Genomic DNA, 16,865 nt, shown 5'->3' with positions numbered 1-16,865 from the left:
CGGTGCTGAATGGCTTGCGGCGGGCGTTTGGTGCGCCGCGACCGGCTTGAGGCGGAGCAGGCTCACGGCTTATGAGTTTGTCACTTTCTTTTTCATTTTAACCCATACCATGGTCTTTTCCTGACCCTAACCAAGTGGTTTTTGTACCTAAACCTAACCAGACCTTAACCACAGGGCATCATGATGATTTTGGAACGGACTTTGGAACAATGAGTTTAATATGGTCGGAACAATGGGATGTCGAACCAATGGGTTTAATATGGTCGGAACAATGGGATGTCGAACCAATGGGCTGTCGAACCAATGGGCAGTTCCCGTGCAGAGTGGTGGCCCTGAGCTAGCCAGTGGGATACACACAAGAGACTCACGTGCACTGACATGCATGCGCCACTGGACCGGCTACCACAACAAAGAACAAGAAGCTCAGGTTACAACACACACAGAGGGACCGTGACTTCATTCTCTACAGATGTTTGTTGCAATACTAACACTGAATGTAGCATACAGCGCCTTTAACTATGTCTGTGAATGTAATACCTGTTTTTTCAGCACACTTTCTTCAGAAAATGCTGCTCTTTCTAGTCCTGACATATTTATGCATAAACACTGAAACAAACTGGGTAAGACAGTATTCAATACCTGCGGTCATTTCTTCCATCTGCTGCTTTACTTCCTGCCCACAGAAACATCCTATCTGAGGAATGTGGGAACTGTAGTCCGCTGTTGTCAGAGGGGCTGACCCACCTGCAAAATATACGAGACAGTTATTCAAAAACTGCACTACTCTACAGGCTGGTCTAGGAGAAGTAGATCAGAAATACTATGGCTCAGATCCAGTGGTAGTTGACATACAGTACTTAAATGTGTTGTTGGAGCCAATATGGGTGTTTTGTTGTTTTGGTTTCTTATATTTTGGTTTCTTATATTTTGTGGGTATTAGTGTGCCACACCACAAGGGGACAGTAAACACGTTGGTGGGTTACGTCACACAATCAAGTAATAAATAAACACAGGTGTGTGAGCTCATTGGGCCACATTTATCAATCTAATGGACAAACTGGTGCACATCCAAGCACGGAAATCTAGGGCTGTAGTCTCCTGGTCGACTGGTCAATTATTTGGTCGATATGCTCTCGTCCAACCAAATTCTCATTGGTCAAATAATCGCTGTGTTACTTACACAAGGAGAAAAGTGCTACATCAATAGCTTTCCAGGATTAATCCATTATGTGCTACATCAATAGCTTTCCAGGATTAATCCATTATTTCCTGCGGCGGGGGGGACAGGCTAAGTTGCCTATGAAAATGGGGGTGTTTTCAAAACACCCCCTTTGTTTACACAATGTTGAACTCGCCCACTCTAACGCTCAGCGTCGCGTTGACGCAGACCTCCTGTCAGTTTCTGTAAGCTGAAACCATTTCCTTCAGTGGAAATGAAGCTTGTATTTATTTGTATTTCATAAGAAACAATAAATTGTGAAGACAGTAAAGCCTTCACTAAAATAGCATTGTTAAGTCTTGTGTGTGATTTATCCTTCAGGGATTTATACTTCGGGATTTATCCTGGCTTCATATGAACAGAGGAAATCTCCGCCCTTCGCTAGGCTAATTTATACAATGTAAAATGTAGGGCTGTAGTCAACCAAAGAAAATCTTGGTCAACTAAAGTCGTACATAATCTTCAAGACTGTGTTAAGTGCTGTTAAGTTTAGTTGATTCAAAACACACATGAAAGATGGCTTAATAGAGACAATGTCAAACACAAGCACGCAAATTGGCTTCACTATAAATCGCAGAATTGACAGACAAAACACTTGTCTTTATCTGGACACATTTCCCCCACCAATACAACATGCTAACGTTATTAGCACAAGTCTATGGCATTGTACATTGTATAAATTAGCCTAGCGTCTAGCAATCTTTCCCTCTTCTCATATAAAACCAGGGACAACAGCAACATTTAACAAAGGTAACGGCACACAGTTTGGCTTCATTACAACTCACAGGGTTCACCGACAAAACAACTGTCTTACACTAAACATGTTTTCCAAGCAAATACAACATGCTAACGTTATTAGCACCAGCCTATGGCATTTTACACAGAAATACGTGAAATGACCATGACCTCTTAACACCGCATTCCGTGGTGGCAGCACCTAATGGGTTGAAATTACGTGTCGGTACCACGGAAACAATGCCAATGTAAGGTCAATTAGGATCCATTGTTGTGGTGTACACACATTCAACAATGTCACGTCAACCTCGTTTTCCTCAGTGATATCTTTAATATTCCTGTATACACACAAAAACACGAAAGTGTCCTTGATAACTCAACAATATGACAGGTTAATGTCAAGGCCATAAAATAAAATAAATAAATTCTGTGAGATCAGGTTGGTAAGGGCACTCAATTTGGCTCCATTACAACTCACACCATTCACTGACAAAACAACCGTCACACTAAACACATCCAAAAAAATACAACATGCTAACGTTATTAGCTCCAGCCTATTGCATTTTACATTGTATACATTAGAAGATTAAAACAGTTTGCACACTGCAGGGCTCCAATGCTCAGTCGAATTTATTTGAATAGAAGTAACGTTTCGAGCGTCAGGCTCTTAGTCTGATGAAGTACTTGACACTCGAAACGTTACTTCTATTCGAATAAATTCGACTGAGCATTGGAGCCCTGCAGTGTGCGAACTGTTTTAATCCTCTTTTGTATGCACTGTTTTCGGCTCAGCACCTGCCCGTTTTTTGGTTTGGATGTGCGTGTGGACTTCTTTGTATGACAATGTATACATTAGCCTAGCGACGAGCAGAGATTTCCTCTGCTCATATGAAGCCAGGACAAATCACACACAAGACTTAAAATGGTATTTTAGTGGAGGTTTTACTGTCTTCACAATTTGTTGTTTCTTATCTGTCAAATACAAGTAAATACAAGCTTCGTTTCCACTGACGGATGTGGTGTCAGTATACAGAAATAGAGGGGTCTGCGTCACCGCAACGCTGAGCGTAGGGTGGGTGAGTTAAATTTTCTGTCAACAACGGGGGTGTTTCGAAAACACCCTCCACTAAAATAGCATTTTAAGTCTTGTGTGTGATTTACCCTGGCTTCATATGAACAGAGGAAATCTCCGCTCATCGCTAGGCTAATGTATACAATGTAAAATGCCATAGGCCGGAGATAATAACGTTAGCATGTTGTACTTGTTTGGAAAACGTGTTTAGTGTGACGGTTTGTCAGTGAATGGTGTGAGTTGTAATGGAGCCAAATTGAGTGCCCTTACCTTTGTTCAATGTTGCTGTTGTCCCAGGTTTTATGTGAGACAAGGGAAAGATCGCGAACTGCTAGGCTAATTTGTACAATGTAAAATGCCATAGGCTTGCGTTAATAACGTTAGCATGTTGTATTTGCTTGGAAAATGTGTTTAGTATGAAACAGTTGGTTTGTTGGTGAATCTTGTGAGTTGTAATGGAGCCAAATTATGTGTCGTTACCTTTGTTAAATGTTGCTGTTGTCCCTGGTTTTATATGAAACAAGGGAAAGATCGCTAATAGCTAGGCTAATTTACACAAATTAGCCTAGCCCCAGCCTAGCTGGGGGAAATGTGTCCAGATGAAGGCGTGTTTGTCTGTCAATGCTGTGATTTATAGTGAAGCCAATTTGCGTACTTGTGTTTGAAATTGTCTCTATTAAGCCATATTTAACGTGTGTTTTGAATCAACTAAACTTTACAGCACTTAACACAGTCCTCCACGGCAGACTAGCGTTTTGGAGGTGTAACTGCAGAGTGACACAGACACACCACCGCAGAAGTAAAAATACAACCTGATCTCACAGAAATACGTAAAATGACCATGACCTCTTAACACCGCATTCCGTGGTGGCAGCACGTAATGGGTGGAAATTACGTGCCGGTACCACGGAAACAATTATGTAAAGTCAATTAGGATCCTTTCCCGTGGTGGACACACGAATTCCCTGATTCAACAACGTCATGTCAACCTCATTTTCCTCAATGATATCTTTAACAATTCTGTATACACACAAAAACACGAAAGTGTCTTTGATAAGTCAACAATATGACTTTACAGTTAATGTCAAGGCCATAAAATAAAATAAATGTATTTTGCCAGCTTTTGATAGCGTAGGGCTTTAAGAGCATTGTGCTGTGGGCGGATGGGGCGCATTCGACTACTGTTGTAGCTACTCTCTGCCGTCTGTGGGCTTCATTCCATTTCAGATTGCCGTCCATCTGCCGTAACCGAATCCAAACGCCACTAAAAAATAAATAAATAAGAAGAAAAAAATAAGGCTGAGCACAGAAGAACCATAGAGGAAACACCATCACATGGAGCCGTCCGCCCCCGGCAACCCGGCCACCCTCCACTCCACCAGGGCAGAGCGGACCCCAAGCCTGCGCCACAGATTAGTGTCTAAAGGGCAAATCACACACCTGTGCTCTATTTGTAGATTGGAGGCAGAGTCAATCAGTGCATGGATCCATACATGTTCCAGGGCCACAAGTACAGATACTCAAGGAATGATATCTAAAGCTATTATAGCATATTAAAGCATAATCAGATTACTAAGAGAAGAGGGCTGATTTTAGATAAACACTAACAATTTCAAAACTAGCAATTACAAAATATGCAGAATATGTAGAAGGACAGAAAGACACATTTCTCATCCCTGATCATGGCAGACAACATACACACACTGCCCCAAGGGTTCTAAATAAAACAATTTAATACCATTTCTTCATTTAAACTTTTTGGGTGCAGAGTTTGGAGATAAAATATCCATTTACACTCTGCCTGTAAGAGAAGACGTTCATGTCACCTCGCCTACGTGGTGTTTTAATCTGCTGGATAACACAGAAGGTGAGAGAGGAAACAGGGTGGTTAGCATCTCTGAAATGACGAGCAATAGAGGATTTTTCATCTAGCATCTCTGAAATGACGAGCAATAGAGGATTTTTCATCTACCCTCCTAATTGCACTTTTGTGTTCGATCACACATAAAAACGATTGGGCATTTGGCAACTGAAAACAATCATCATTTAAATATCCCGCTCCTATATATTCTAGGATTAGCAGCCTCACATCCAGAGTTCATGATATGAAAAGATGCAATACAGACAAGAAGAGAAATGGTAATGCTGATGTCCCAGGTCAGAAATCACTAGAATTAAACATCCTAAAGACTAACGAGTTGTGCTGTGGGGGCAGAAACAGAGCAGCAATCTCACCTCAGCTTTTTAAACCTCTGCACATTCAGGGAGAGCAGGTGGAACAGGTGGAGTGCCTCAAATATCTGGGGACACAGATGGACCCCCTGCCTGCCCTTTCAAACACACTCAGACACAATTTACAATAAAGCACTACAGCGCCTCCATCTTCTCAGGAAACTGAGAAACCTCAATGTCAGTAAAAAGATCTTAATGATGGTCTACCAGTCACTCATAGAATCCATTCTCACCTTCAATATCACCTCCTGGTACAACTTTCTCACCAACAAACAGAAAACAAAACTCTCACGGATCACAAATCAAGCCAGCAAAATAATCGGTTCACCACAAAGTCCACTGTCCCATCTGTATGAGCACTCTGTGATCAGGAAAGCCACCCTGATCATAGAAGAACCCTCTCATCCCCTCCATCACTCATTCAGTCTCCTCCCATCAGGCAAGAGATACAAAGTCCCACTGGCCAGAAAAACAATCTACAAAAAATCATTCATTCCAACTGCAGTAACAGCCCTCAACAGCAGAGGAATTTCAGTGCCTTGATCATGACTTGCTGCTGGTCCTTTTCTTTTCTTTTGTCAATGTTTTGTATCATCTGATGTACCTTTTTTGCGTGTTTTTAGATCCTGTAGATGTCTTGGATGTGTTTTAAATGTCTTCTGTGTGTGTGTAAACCTGGTGTTGAGCCCTGTCGAAGACAAATTTCTGTTGCCTTTTGGTTCCAGACAATAAAGTTTTCTATTCTATTCTATTCTATTCATTCTAACCAGTTCTAACCAGTTGGTTGTATTTGGCAACCTGAAAAGTGGCATCAGCATTGCAGTGGACAATCAAACTCAAGGCTCATTTAAATATCCAAAATATGTACCGACCTATGGCCTACATATATTGATAATATTAGCCTATATATAATATAATATCAATATTGTTTATATTTGAGCTAATAATTGACCCAGACCCAGGAACACGTAGCCTTACGTATCGTCTGCTTTCATTGCAGGCATAACAGGTGGCGGGGGAGACAGATGCATCATCTGCGTCCAAGCCATAGTCACGTCAACATTGATAAATGCCGAGGTTTGCATGAAAATGACCATGTGGCCAGTTTTCTGTCAATTTTTCATTTTGTAAATGAAGGCCAATGTGTTTGGACCACAGGAGATGTAACGTGTACAGAAACAGCAAGCTCCGCATCCATGGCAACTGCTCCACCCAAAACGCCGTCTCGTCAACGTGAAAAACATGGACAACAGCACAACTTACAAACATTGTGCATCCACCAGCACACCTTCCACTCCTCACGACAGGAAAAAAAGGGCATTAGGGGCAATGTTTTTACTGTCGTTTGGTTCGAGTTGCAGGTAGGAGTGTAACACTGGGGGCACCGCCGGAAGTGAAGGGGGTGAGTGATCCCTGAGGCCCCTGCACTTCCGTTAGTCGAAAAGCTACGGGCAGTGCCTCCAGAGGTAAAGGAAGAAAACTTTTTTTTTTTTTTTTTACCGATGGATTTCCAGATTGCATAAGCACATACAATAAGCAGCAGCAGTGGCACACCATTAGGATGGAAACAGAGGGCTGGAAGGGGATGGTGCATCTGCCGCGGCAAACGAACACATCGTCTGCATTCATTTTGAATGACCAGCAGACTTCACTACAAGCCGATTGGCTCTTGAAACAGGTGACGTGCTTTACATTCTGGAACCAGCTATGGTGCTTCGACCAGCTGAGTTGGAGATGACACCATCAACCGGCTTGGGCTGAGCTCAGACCGGCCGGTCACACTGCTACAGCTTTTCTCTGTAACGTTCTAAAACGATCAGTCTTGTCGAGAATCTTTGGTCTGAATTGGGCTTCAGACTAACAAAATTAAGTAACACAAAAGAGTAAGAAAACTACAGTCTGCAACCACAACAAAACAGGAGAAGCAAGCAAAGGTATGTGCGTAAAGAACACATTGTAGAGTTTCATCTATCTGTCCAATTCTGATAACAGTTACTTGAGTAAGAGTAGCAATACCTCACTGTCGAAATACAAATACATACTGCAAAATGCGAGGTGCACCACATTGCCTTTTTTTTTCACAGGGAGTACCACTGCTTTGATGATTGCCGTTTCAAGCATTGCACCTATATGCTTCCACATCTGCTGTTTTCTAGTTATTTTTCTTTTTCTTTCTATTTAGCTGCTCTCTAGTGTGCTCACCTGTGTGTGTGTGTGTGTGTGTGTGTGTGTGTGTGTGTGTGTGTGTGTGCACACGCACGCGCATCGAAGCAGAACTCCGTCACGAGATTCGAGGAGAATTGTAAACCAACCAATTTAATTTGCAACCAAATTAAATTACAAATTACTGCTCGAGTCAATGCGTAGCCAAAGTTTAAATTTATTTTATACATTTATGCAATCACAATAATATTAGGCTACAGATGCAAACAGGTGGAATGGTGTTAAAGCCAAAATTTATTTCACTTAGATGCAATCCCACCGGTGAAAAAAGAACATGGAAGCAGCTCAAGATGAAATATAAAGACATTGTTCAAACAGGTAAGACTTCAGCATAATAGTCGGGGTGCATCTTTTTAATCATGTTTACCAGTAATATCATTCACCTGCAATCCTGTGGAGCTCCTCCTTGATGACCCTCACAGGTTTATGTCCAGAGAACACAACAAAAGAGTTTAATAGACGTTTCAGAGCTAGGGACACTTTTCTCACGGCTCTGCAGACAGTGGCCTTACTGATATTTTCTGCATCTCCGATATTATACAGAAAACTCCCGTTTGCAAAAAAACGAAGAGCAACACAAAGAATCTGGGTAGATGAAAGTGCACGTCCACGGTTGGTGACGTTGGTTATGTCATGACAGATGAGGTTATGGATATAAATGATGGACTGTGATGTGAAACGGTACCGTTCAAAAAGAAAATGTTCTGGAAATGACAATACGTCAATTCTGGGCCTGTGATTAATCTCCCGACAAATGCGTAACTCCCTCCTCAGTAACACTGCCTCTTAGTCCACAGGGTCCACCAAGAACGGACATGCCATGGTCGAAAAAAGTAGATTTAGAACTCGAGCACACTTTAGGATCCAACTTTAGCCTACCTTGAGGACAGATGATTACACTCGCTGAAACCCGTGCGACACTAAACGAATGAATGAATGAATCACACTGCGTGTGTGGCGTAAGAGGGAGGAGAAAGCTAGAAACTCGAGGTTCATTGAAGAAAACCTGCTCCCGACCAGGTTAGGTTCACAGAGTCAGTTGCCATAGTAACTGACACCGAGCTTCAGTTACCTCCCTTTCTGAAACGGAAAACCCAGAGTTTCCCTCATTTCAGGGTTAACAGAATCAGAGTTTTCACTAAACCTGCTTTGTGAAACGGACTCCTGTTCTATAGGAAAGGTAACCTTAAATGACTTCTGTTGTGATCTGGTGCTAAATAGAAATAGCCGTTGGGGGGGTTGGGGCGCCCCCCTAATATAATGGTAGGAGAAATACTGCAACATACTAATATCAGCTATACTAGAGTATACAGACTGTAACATCAAAGAACCAAAAACAACCCCCACTGGTTGTCTAAATGACTGTTTATACGTCAACACTGAGCTGGCCCAGCATGCCTCACAATTATTTACAACCCAGGATTAGCAGGTCTCTTTAATCAGCCATCAATAAGAGTCCTACACCAACTACAGTGTTGTCATCTCTGCTGTGTGTGTGTGTGTGTGTGTGTGTGTGTGTGTGTGTGTGTGTGTGTGTGTGTGTGTGTGTGTGTGTGTACTGTATGTGCATGTGGTTTTGGCTGTACACGTAGCTGTGGTTCACTTTACAGACAGAGAATCAAACCTGTTCAAGGAAGTCAGCAAAACTGTTGACTCTGGTTATATTTTCCTTTCAGAAATCACATCTACCTAAAAAAACAAAAAAAACAAAACCTGCGCCATATACATACAATTTAGTGGCGCTGAGCAAACAGGTGAGGATATCTGGAGTTCAGTCTTTAGTATAGAGGTGCTGGGTAACGATAAAAATTGGAGCAGGGATGGGATTTTCCAGATTTCCATATGCAAGGAACAAACATGCTCAAAGACAGCTCTGGACTCAGCATATGAAAAGTGAGATCTGGGACAGACCAACAGTTTGTGTCATTTGAGAAGATGAGAAATTTGGTTTCTTAAAGATGCAAGCAAAGCAACACAGTACATGGTAAATCTTACTGAGCTGAAATCCCTTTAAAACACAAGCACAATTCACCCACAGATTCACACACCAGCGGCTACATATAAGGGGCCACCTGTTCATCAGCTAAACATCCACACACTGTCACACACCATTGGCACAATCTTCAGGAGTAAACTGGGGCTCACTATCTTGACATGTAGGTCTCTAGTTTCTCGGCACGGCGCAGGGCGGCGCAGGGTGGTGCAGGGTGGCAAAACCCCACGCAGAGCTAGTTTCGAGCAGCGCAACCCAAGGCGCGCCCAGTTTGGTAGTTTGTCAGACCGAGGTGCGCTGAGATGGGTGTGGCGGCGCAGCAGGGGGAGGTGTCGACAGATCCAGCTTGGCACAGTGACAGCTTCGTGCCAAAAGGCTTCGCCGAAGGTGCGCTAAAAGCTCGCCAGCTGAAACCAGGTCTACTGTCAGCGCAGGGGGAGCGCAGCCGGCGTAAGCCGAAGTTTGGCTGACCGGCGGACAGTGCGCACACGTCACCAAAATGTCACAGGCAGGTTTCCAGAATATCAGGCACATTAACAATGCAATAAATAGCCACAAAACCACTATTCAATGCAACTATCTGCAATCAGCACATAAACGTATCTCTATATCGACTGTCCTGTCACATCTGATGTCAGATCAAAGGGGAATGGCACTGTTTGGCACGCGTTATGGAAACCCGTGGAGGTCTGCTCGCAGTTCCGTATATTCGGACACTGCGAGCTTGGACCTCCTGGACCAAAACATCAGTTTCCTCCTGGGAGAAGTTTGGCTGTCTGACGCTGCTGCTCTCTTCTGCCATGGCAAATTGAGTAAACTCATTACGCCTTCACACGGCACATTTAAGGGCGAGGAGAGGGGCTCATTTGATTGGTGTGATGTGAATCAGCTGTGTAAAACCCACTCCACGCCTTTTCTCCTTGCGACTTGCGCAGGTAGGAGGGACGGAGGTGGGAAAGCCTTGCGACTTGCGCAGGTAGGAGGGACGGAGGTGGGAAAGAGAAGCAGCTGCGCCAGCGCGCACGTTGTGCCAAACTTGCAAAATCCGCCTGGCCACACCCAGTTGGCGAAGTGCAGGTGCGCTGCGCCTCCGCCTCACCCGGTCTGCGAAACTAGAGGCCGTAGACTGCAAAAGTTGGTGATCAAACTACTGACGTTTTGAGTAGACGACTGCTCTACCTCCCGAACCACAATAAGCACAACAAAAACATCAGAAATAATCAAATTTTCTTAATTTTACTAATCACCGCACTTAAAATCAATTGCTCAGGATTGTTGTTGTTGGCATGACATCACAGTAATTTAGCCAATACAGGGACATTTGATTTTCCTGTAATTTTGTGTACTCCAGGAGCTATTTTTCCAGTCTCTGGAAAAATAACCGTTATGATGTCACCAAACTGACTTTAGAAAAGTAGTATGGACAAAGGTCCCCTGCTGTGTCGCCTGATGTCGCCATGTCAGGCCAAAAAAGTTGCACATGAACACCCTACAAAGACTACAGCCACCAGTCAACCAGCATGTATGTTCTGCACCTGCTTGAGTGGAAATAACTCTCCACACCAACAGGCAGTCTGTTTTCATTATGCACCCAACAGCCGACATTTCCTGCTAGGTAGCAGACATGGCCACAGAAAAGATGCGTTATGTCGACAGCGAGGGTGAGGGCTGCCGCTTTCAGGAGCTGTGGAAAGTTGAATACTTTTCCACTGCAAGATGAAATGCTTTTTTTTTGATAGCCCATGTATTGTAAGATGTAGCTGGCCCTCAGGTAATTTCACATTAACTAATCTGGCCCCTGTTCAAAAAAGTTTGGACACCCCTGATCTAACAAGCCAGACTGATGCTTGGATAGAATGACATTATTTAAGCAATATCACACGAGAGGGAGTGATGTTGTACTGTGATATCGTCACAGTCGGCCTGCGGCCTCGTGCCTACGACCAAATCACAGCCGAGCTCGAGTGTGATATTGCTTTTATACAACAGTTCAACAGTTAAATAAGCAAGGCTGATTAAGAAATGTTGAAAAATGAGGACAAAATAGATAATTTAAGCATTTTATTTGTCTTCCGCCAACAAAAATAGTTCCCTCAGGACTCCGCTGTCACCGTTGCTATGTAACGCAGACATGGTGCGCCAGGCACTTACTCTTTATACACATTTATCTGCACGTTTCCATTAATTGTGCAGCCGGTGAAATAAGTCTCTGGTGACTGCATGGTGGACTGTCGCTTCACAGGCACAGCCGACTCTGCCTTCTGATCTGACAGTATGTTGCTTTTCTCCAAGTCATTGAGCTCCGCTGATGAAACACTGACAAACCTGGATGTGTGCTCAGATGGATTCAGCTTCTCCTCTCCCTCATCTTCCTCTGATGACCATTCATAGTTCAATTCAAAACTTATTTTAGGAAATAAATCCATATTTTTGGCTGTTTGACAGTGGATGAATTAATTAGCCTACAACGCAACTGCTGACCTAACTGACACTAACCGTCAGTTTTGATTTGATTTTTGATTGCAATCAGCTGTGAGGCGGAGTGATACATACACAGTGAAATAACCGTGATGTTGTACTCCAATATCGTCACCGTTTTACTGTCTCTCGACCAATCAGATTGCAGGGCCAGAACTAACTGTTGTATAATACATAATTATAATGTCTGTGGCATTATTAAAGAAAACTGTTGGAAGTTGATTCTTAGATTCTTAGTTCTGTACATTTGTCCTTTGATATATGTAATCCAGAACAGCTTTTGTCAGTAGAGAAATACACACAATCTGACAGCATGTCAGTCTGCCTGCATGTCGTCCTGTTAATGGGGAAAAACATGTAACCTAAACTATGCATGGGACTGACATTTTGTGGTGTGTGTGTGTGTGTGTGTGTGTGTGTGTGTGTGTGTGTGTGTGTGTGTACATCTTTTCTGAGAGCACATGTTGTTGGATGTATGTGTGATGAGTGTGTTGACTGACTGCATACCTACAGATTTACATGAGTGTCTTTTAGTGTTATATTTGTCTTAAGAGGGTTATCTTTGTAAACTAATGGAAACACCCACTCTCTCTCTCACATACACACACATGGATGGTATGTGGACATGCTGTCTCAAACACATATCTATCATTCCTTTACAGTTTGAGACCTCTTGCACAAATGGAAAACACGATCTCTTGTAAAAGCCAACGTGGTGGAGGTCAGACAACACTGTCACTGGAACAGACTAGTATTAACATTGAAATAGCGTAATATACTGATACCTCCAGTGTTGTTTATTAAGCAGTGTCTTTAAAAAAAAAAACGCCTGTAAAGCAGAAATAACAAACACACGTCTTGCAACTTTCAGCTAAGCCATGACCTTGGTAATAGTACTGAGGGAGTCCAAAAGGACAACCAATGCAGATGAATGGAGCTGCACTGCATCAATGTGTTTATGTAAATGTATGTATGATTATATACTGCTGGATAGAACACAGGTGACATTAGAGGGCTGCTAGTTGATATCCATCAACTGAAACACTTACTTATGGGTAATGCACTGCAGGTGCAACTATAACTGACTAGAGGAAATCACCTTTGCTTCCAAATCCAAATGCACATCTGCATTCAATAAACATTAAAAGCAACAGCAAGTTGGCTAAAAGCTGTGGCCAAGATGTTTAACTCAGAATCTCCATATCTCCTTTGTCCTCCCATCAGGTTCAGCTATTTGGAGAGACAGTCACAACAGTTTAGACTTAAAGACTTTTTTCTTTTTTGGGTCACTTGGAAGCAAAGCAACAAGCTCTAAACATTAACATAGTATCATAAAGCTGATTTATAAGTAGGTGACAAGACCTCCTGGTTTTCCAGGGATAGTCCCCGTTTTTGGTGGCCTGTCCTTAGCTGTAGCTGGCCCATGTAAAAGTAGCACTATAGGAAGAAATAAAATGTGATATTCTGTCAAGTTTATGTTCATGTATTTGTATCCAGTTCATGTTTTAATTTTTTTTTATAAATTGTTCACATAGTGTTGCATGTTTCTTTTTAATGTGTTTCACCTGTGTCTTGTTCCACTCACCTGTATGTTGTTAGTAATCAGCTCTTGTGTATTTAAAGCTCAGTGTTTCCCCCATTCAACTGATTGTCATTGTCTCCTTAGTGTGTTCACAATTTCCAGCCTTTTCTTCACGTTTGAGTCCCTGGTTTTTGACTCTGCTTGGATTTATGGACTTTGGTTTTTGGCATGACCCCTGACTTCCTAAGTGAAGATTTGGATTTAATAAAAGTGTTATGGAGTTTGGTTTTTTTCCAAAATCGTTACATAAAAAGGAAAGCTAAATTATATTTACATAACACACACACACACACACACACACAATACTGCTCTGCATTAGCATTCATTTGGAGTGGAATTGCTGGTGACATGAAAAATGTACTTCCAATATTACCATTCTTTTAGCTCTGTTTTGAAGCAGTGAAGCAGTGAGAGTGTTCTCAAAACAGTTAAGCAGTGGGCTGTTAAAATTAAAACATCAAGCTGACTCTAAAAGTTCAACAGAGCCATAAGTGTAGATTTCAGGGGTTACACAGTGGACAAGTCCCCAGCAAGTAGCAAAGGACTTTTGTTTTGACAAAATTAAAGACAGTTACACTAGGGTTGAGCAGAGTACTTGGATGAAATGAGTATCTTGTACGGATAATGTACTTTATATGAGTACGAGTATAATGTGCCAATATCTGTACTGAAGGAAACTCCTCATCTGGGTAGCTTTGTTCAGTCTCTTACACATAATTTATAGTTCTGCGTTGAATTGACGCATAGGTTACGGCGTAAGCTCCACATCGATTTGGAGCCTACGCCATAGCCTACGCTGTGCACCTCCCCAGAATTGACCTATGGCTAAGTCCCGCCCTCAAATGCGATGAGCCAATCATAGTGCGTATAGCCATTCCCATACACTCAGAGATTCTCTGCCTGGACCTTCATTTAAATGCATTACAGAAAGTCAGTTTTGTTCGGTTTTATGAGCTTTTTCTGAAATTTGAAGTTTAAAAATGGTCAAACAGTGTGCATGGGGTACATGCAACTCCAACACAAGCCTGAGAGGCTGAGCGATGAGGTGTATTTTTTACACTTTAAACTACATCTCAACTGAGAAAAGTGTCTCCTTTGGATAAAGTTGTGTGGTAACGTTAACATTAGACCACGACATCAACTCAATGTGAATAAGATTAACAATGATGTCTACATCTGTTTTAAGGTAAGTCAACATCTTGACATCTATTGTCACTTTGCTGGAAAGAAATAAAAAGTTATCTTTAAAATCTTTCGCTAACGTTAGCTAAAGTTAGCTTAACTAACGCTTAAGTAAGTGTTTCATTCATTTATCTGTAATCACAGAGATAACAAAGGTTGGCAAACGTTATGCTGAATGATTCAGTGTAAATAGCACCAAACTAACGGAGAGACAGTCTTGGTAAAGATGGTAAAAAGGCCGTTATCCTTTTCTCATATTCTGAGCCAAAAACCTTAACTTCAGTGGCACTTAAACTTGTTGTCTTCGATGGCGACGGCAGTGAGATGCAGTTTATCACGCTTACGCTGGGNAATGCCGTGTACTGTGACACCTGCCATAGCGCCCAGTCACTGAATGTTGATAGTTTGTCCAAGTGAGTGGAGGGGGGCGTGGCTTAGCCATAAGTCAATTGTAACTATGTGTCGCGGTGATGCAGACCTCCGGTCTGTCGCTGTATACTGATACTTTTTCCCTCAGTGGAAACGGCTGCTTGTATTTACTTTTTGTTCACAGATAAGAAACAATAAGGCAGTGAGGCCTCCATTAAAATAGCATTTTAAGTCTTGTGTGTAATTTATCCTTCAGGGACTTATACTTAGGGATTTATCCTGGCTTCATATGAGAAGAGGAAATCTCTGCTAGTTGCTGGGCTAATTTATACAATGAAAAATGCTGTAGGCTTGTGCTAATAACGTTAGCATGTTGTATTTGTTTAAAAAACGTGTTTCGTACAGGACAGTTGTTTTGTCAGTGAACTTTGTGAGTTGTAAGGGAGCCAAACTGTGTGCCGTTACCTTTGTTAAATGTTGCTGTTGTCCCTGGTTTTATATGAGAAGAGGAAAAGATCGCTAGTTGCTAGTCTAATTTATACAATGTAAAATGCCATAGGCTTGTGCTAATAAGCATGTTGTATTTGGGTCATTCCTACTATTCGGTGTCATTTAGTCCCCATGACATAGTATGGCATATTTTGTGTAAAAATGGGATAATACTTATTTCTAAAGGCTTGGCTTACATGGTGAATTGCCCTCTACCATAGAACGACAAGACGACAATATGTACGCAGGATTAATTAAATTTAAAATAATTACCCTAATTTTAGGACAATAAGTAGGCTAAACTGCCATGTCCCCAATCACGTTTGCTCAACTTAAGTAACAAATATAAGTAACAGAAAAAAAACAAATTCTACATTTTTCATAACTGTTGTATAGCCCTAGTTATAATTTTCCTCACCAAATGTTATTTTTTGTTATTAATACATTTTTACTGCTTAAATTTTTTTTAAATATGTTGTGTCCCTGAGTTGACTGTCCCGCCTGTTCCTCTGATGCAAAGATCCCTGAACACGCCCCCTGATTCTTTATCTAGTCACATGACACAGGAAGTAGCTTACATTTTTGGAGGGAAAATCAAATACAAGAAGCAAAGAAAGTACCACTCTTTAATCAACCTTTTTCCATTGTTTTAGAATGCTTGACTGATGTGGTAAAGCATAACATGTCCACCCTGTTATGCTTATTTATTGTGGAAACCGATCATTTGTGGCAAGTTTCTAATGTTTCTAAAGCTTCTACAAAATAGTCTCTGATCACTCTGGGGTGACTGCTTGTGTTGTAGGCATTCAGCCAAATTATTTCCTGAGAGAAGCCGTCGATACAGCCATTAATACACACACCAAAAGGTTTTAGCTTGTCATATGAATCGATGTACCAGCTCGGCCAATATGACTCTAACTTCTTCTTTTTTAACTTTAAAGGGGCAAAAAGCGAAATCCTTTCACCACTAGGTTTGCTGTTGTGCACTGCCTGTAGACCAAAACAAAGTGTGTCATGAGCCACACCTCCCTCTAACTCTGCTCTCCAACACCCCCCCCCCACTCGCCTCGTCTGTGCCGCCAAGCACCGCAGCATCTCCACGGACTATCACATCCAGACGGTCCGCTGCCCGCCACTTCACTCAGCTTCACTCAGCTGCCCGATATACCCGCTGCTTCTTCCCACATTAACCTGAATAACAAACCAGGGCTCGGTGCTCCGGTTGGATCCAAATGGAGAGCCGCTAGCTGGGAAGCTAGCGGAGGCTAACTGGCTGTGCTGGCAGCTGAGT

At 42.2% G+C, this 16,865-nt stretch overlaps 1 protein-coding gene across 3 annotated transcripts in view; it reads right to left on the bottom strand.

Annotated features, from left to right (window-relative positions):
- LOC126397197 (calcium-activated potassium channel subunit beta-2-like) overlaps positions 1–16,865 on the bottom strand; it is a 51,796-nt gene that overhangs the window by 6,604 nt on the left and 28,327 nt on the right. For all 3 annotated transcript variants that reach the window (XM_050055785.1, XM_050055786.1, XM_050055784.1), the window contains exon 2: positions 640–744. In XM_050055785.1, coding sequence (XP_049911742.1) covers positions 640–689 — 50 coding nt within the window. In that variant the 5' untranslated portion in view covers positions 690–744. The remainder of the gene's footprint in view (positions 1–639; positions 745–16,865) is intronic.

The sequence above is a fragment of the Epinephelus moara genome, chromosome 10, assembly GCF_006386435.1.
Source record: "Epinephelus moara isolate mb chromosome 10, YSFRI_EMoa_1.0, whole genome shotgun sequence".
Classification (NCBI taxonomy): domain Eukaryota; kingdom Metazoa; phylum Chordata; class Actinopteri; order Perciformes; family Serranidae; genus Epinephelus; species Epinephelus moara.
The sequence above is the reverse complement of the archived record's forward strand: the minus strand, read 5'-3'. Positions and strand labels throughout refer to the sequence as shown.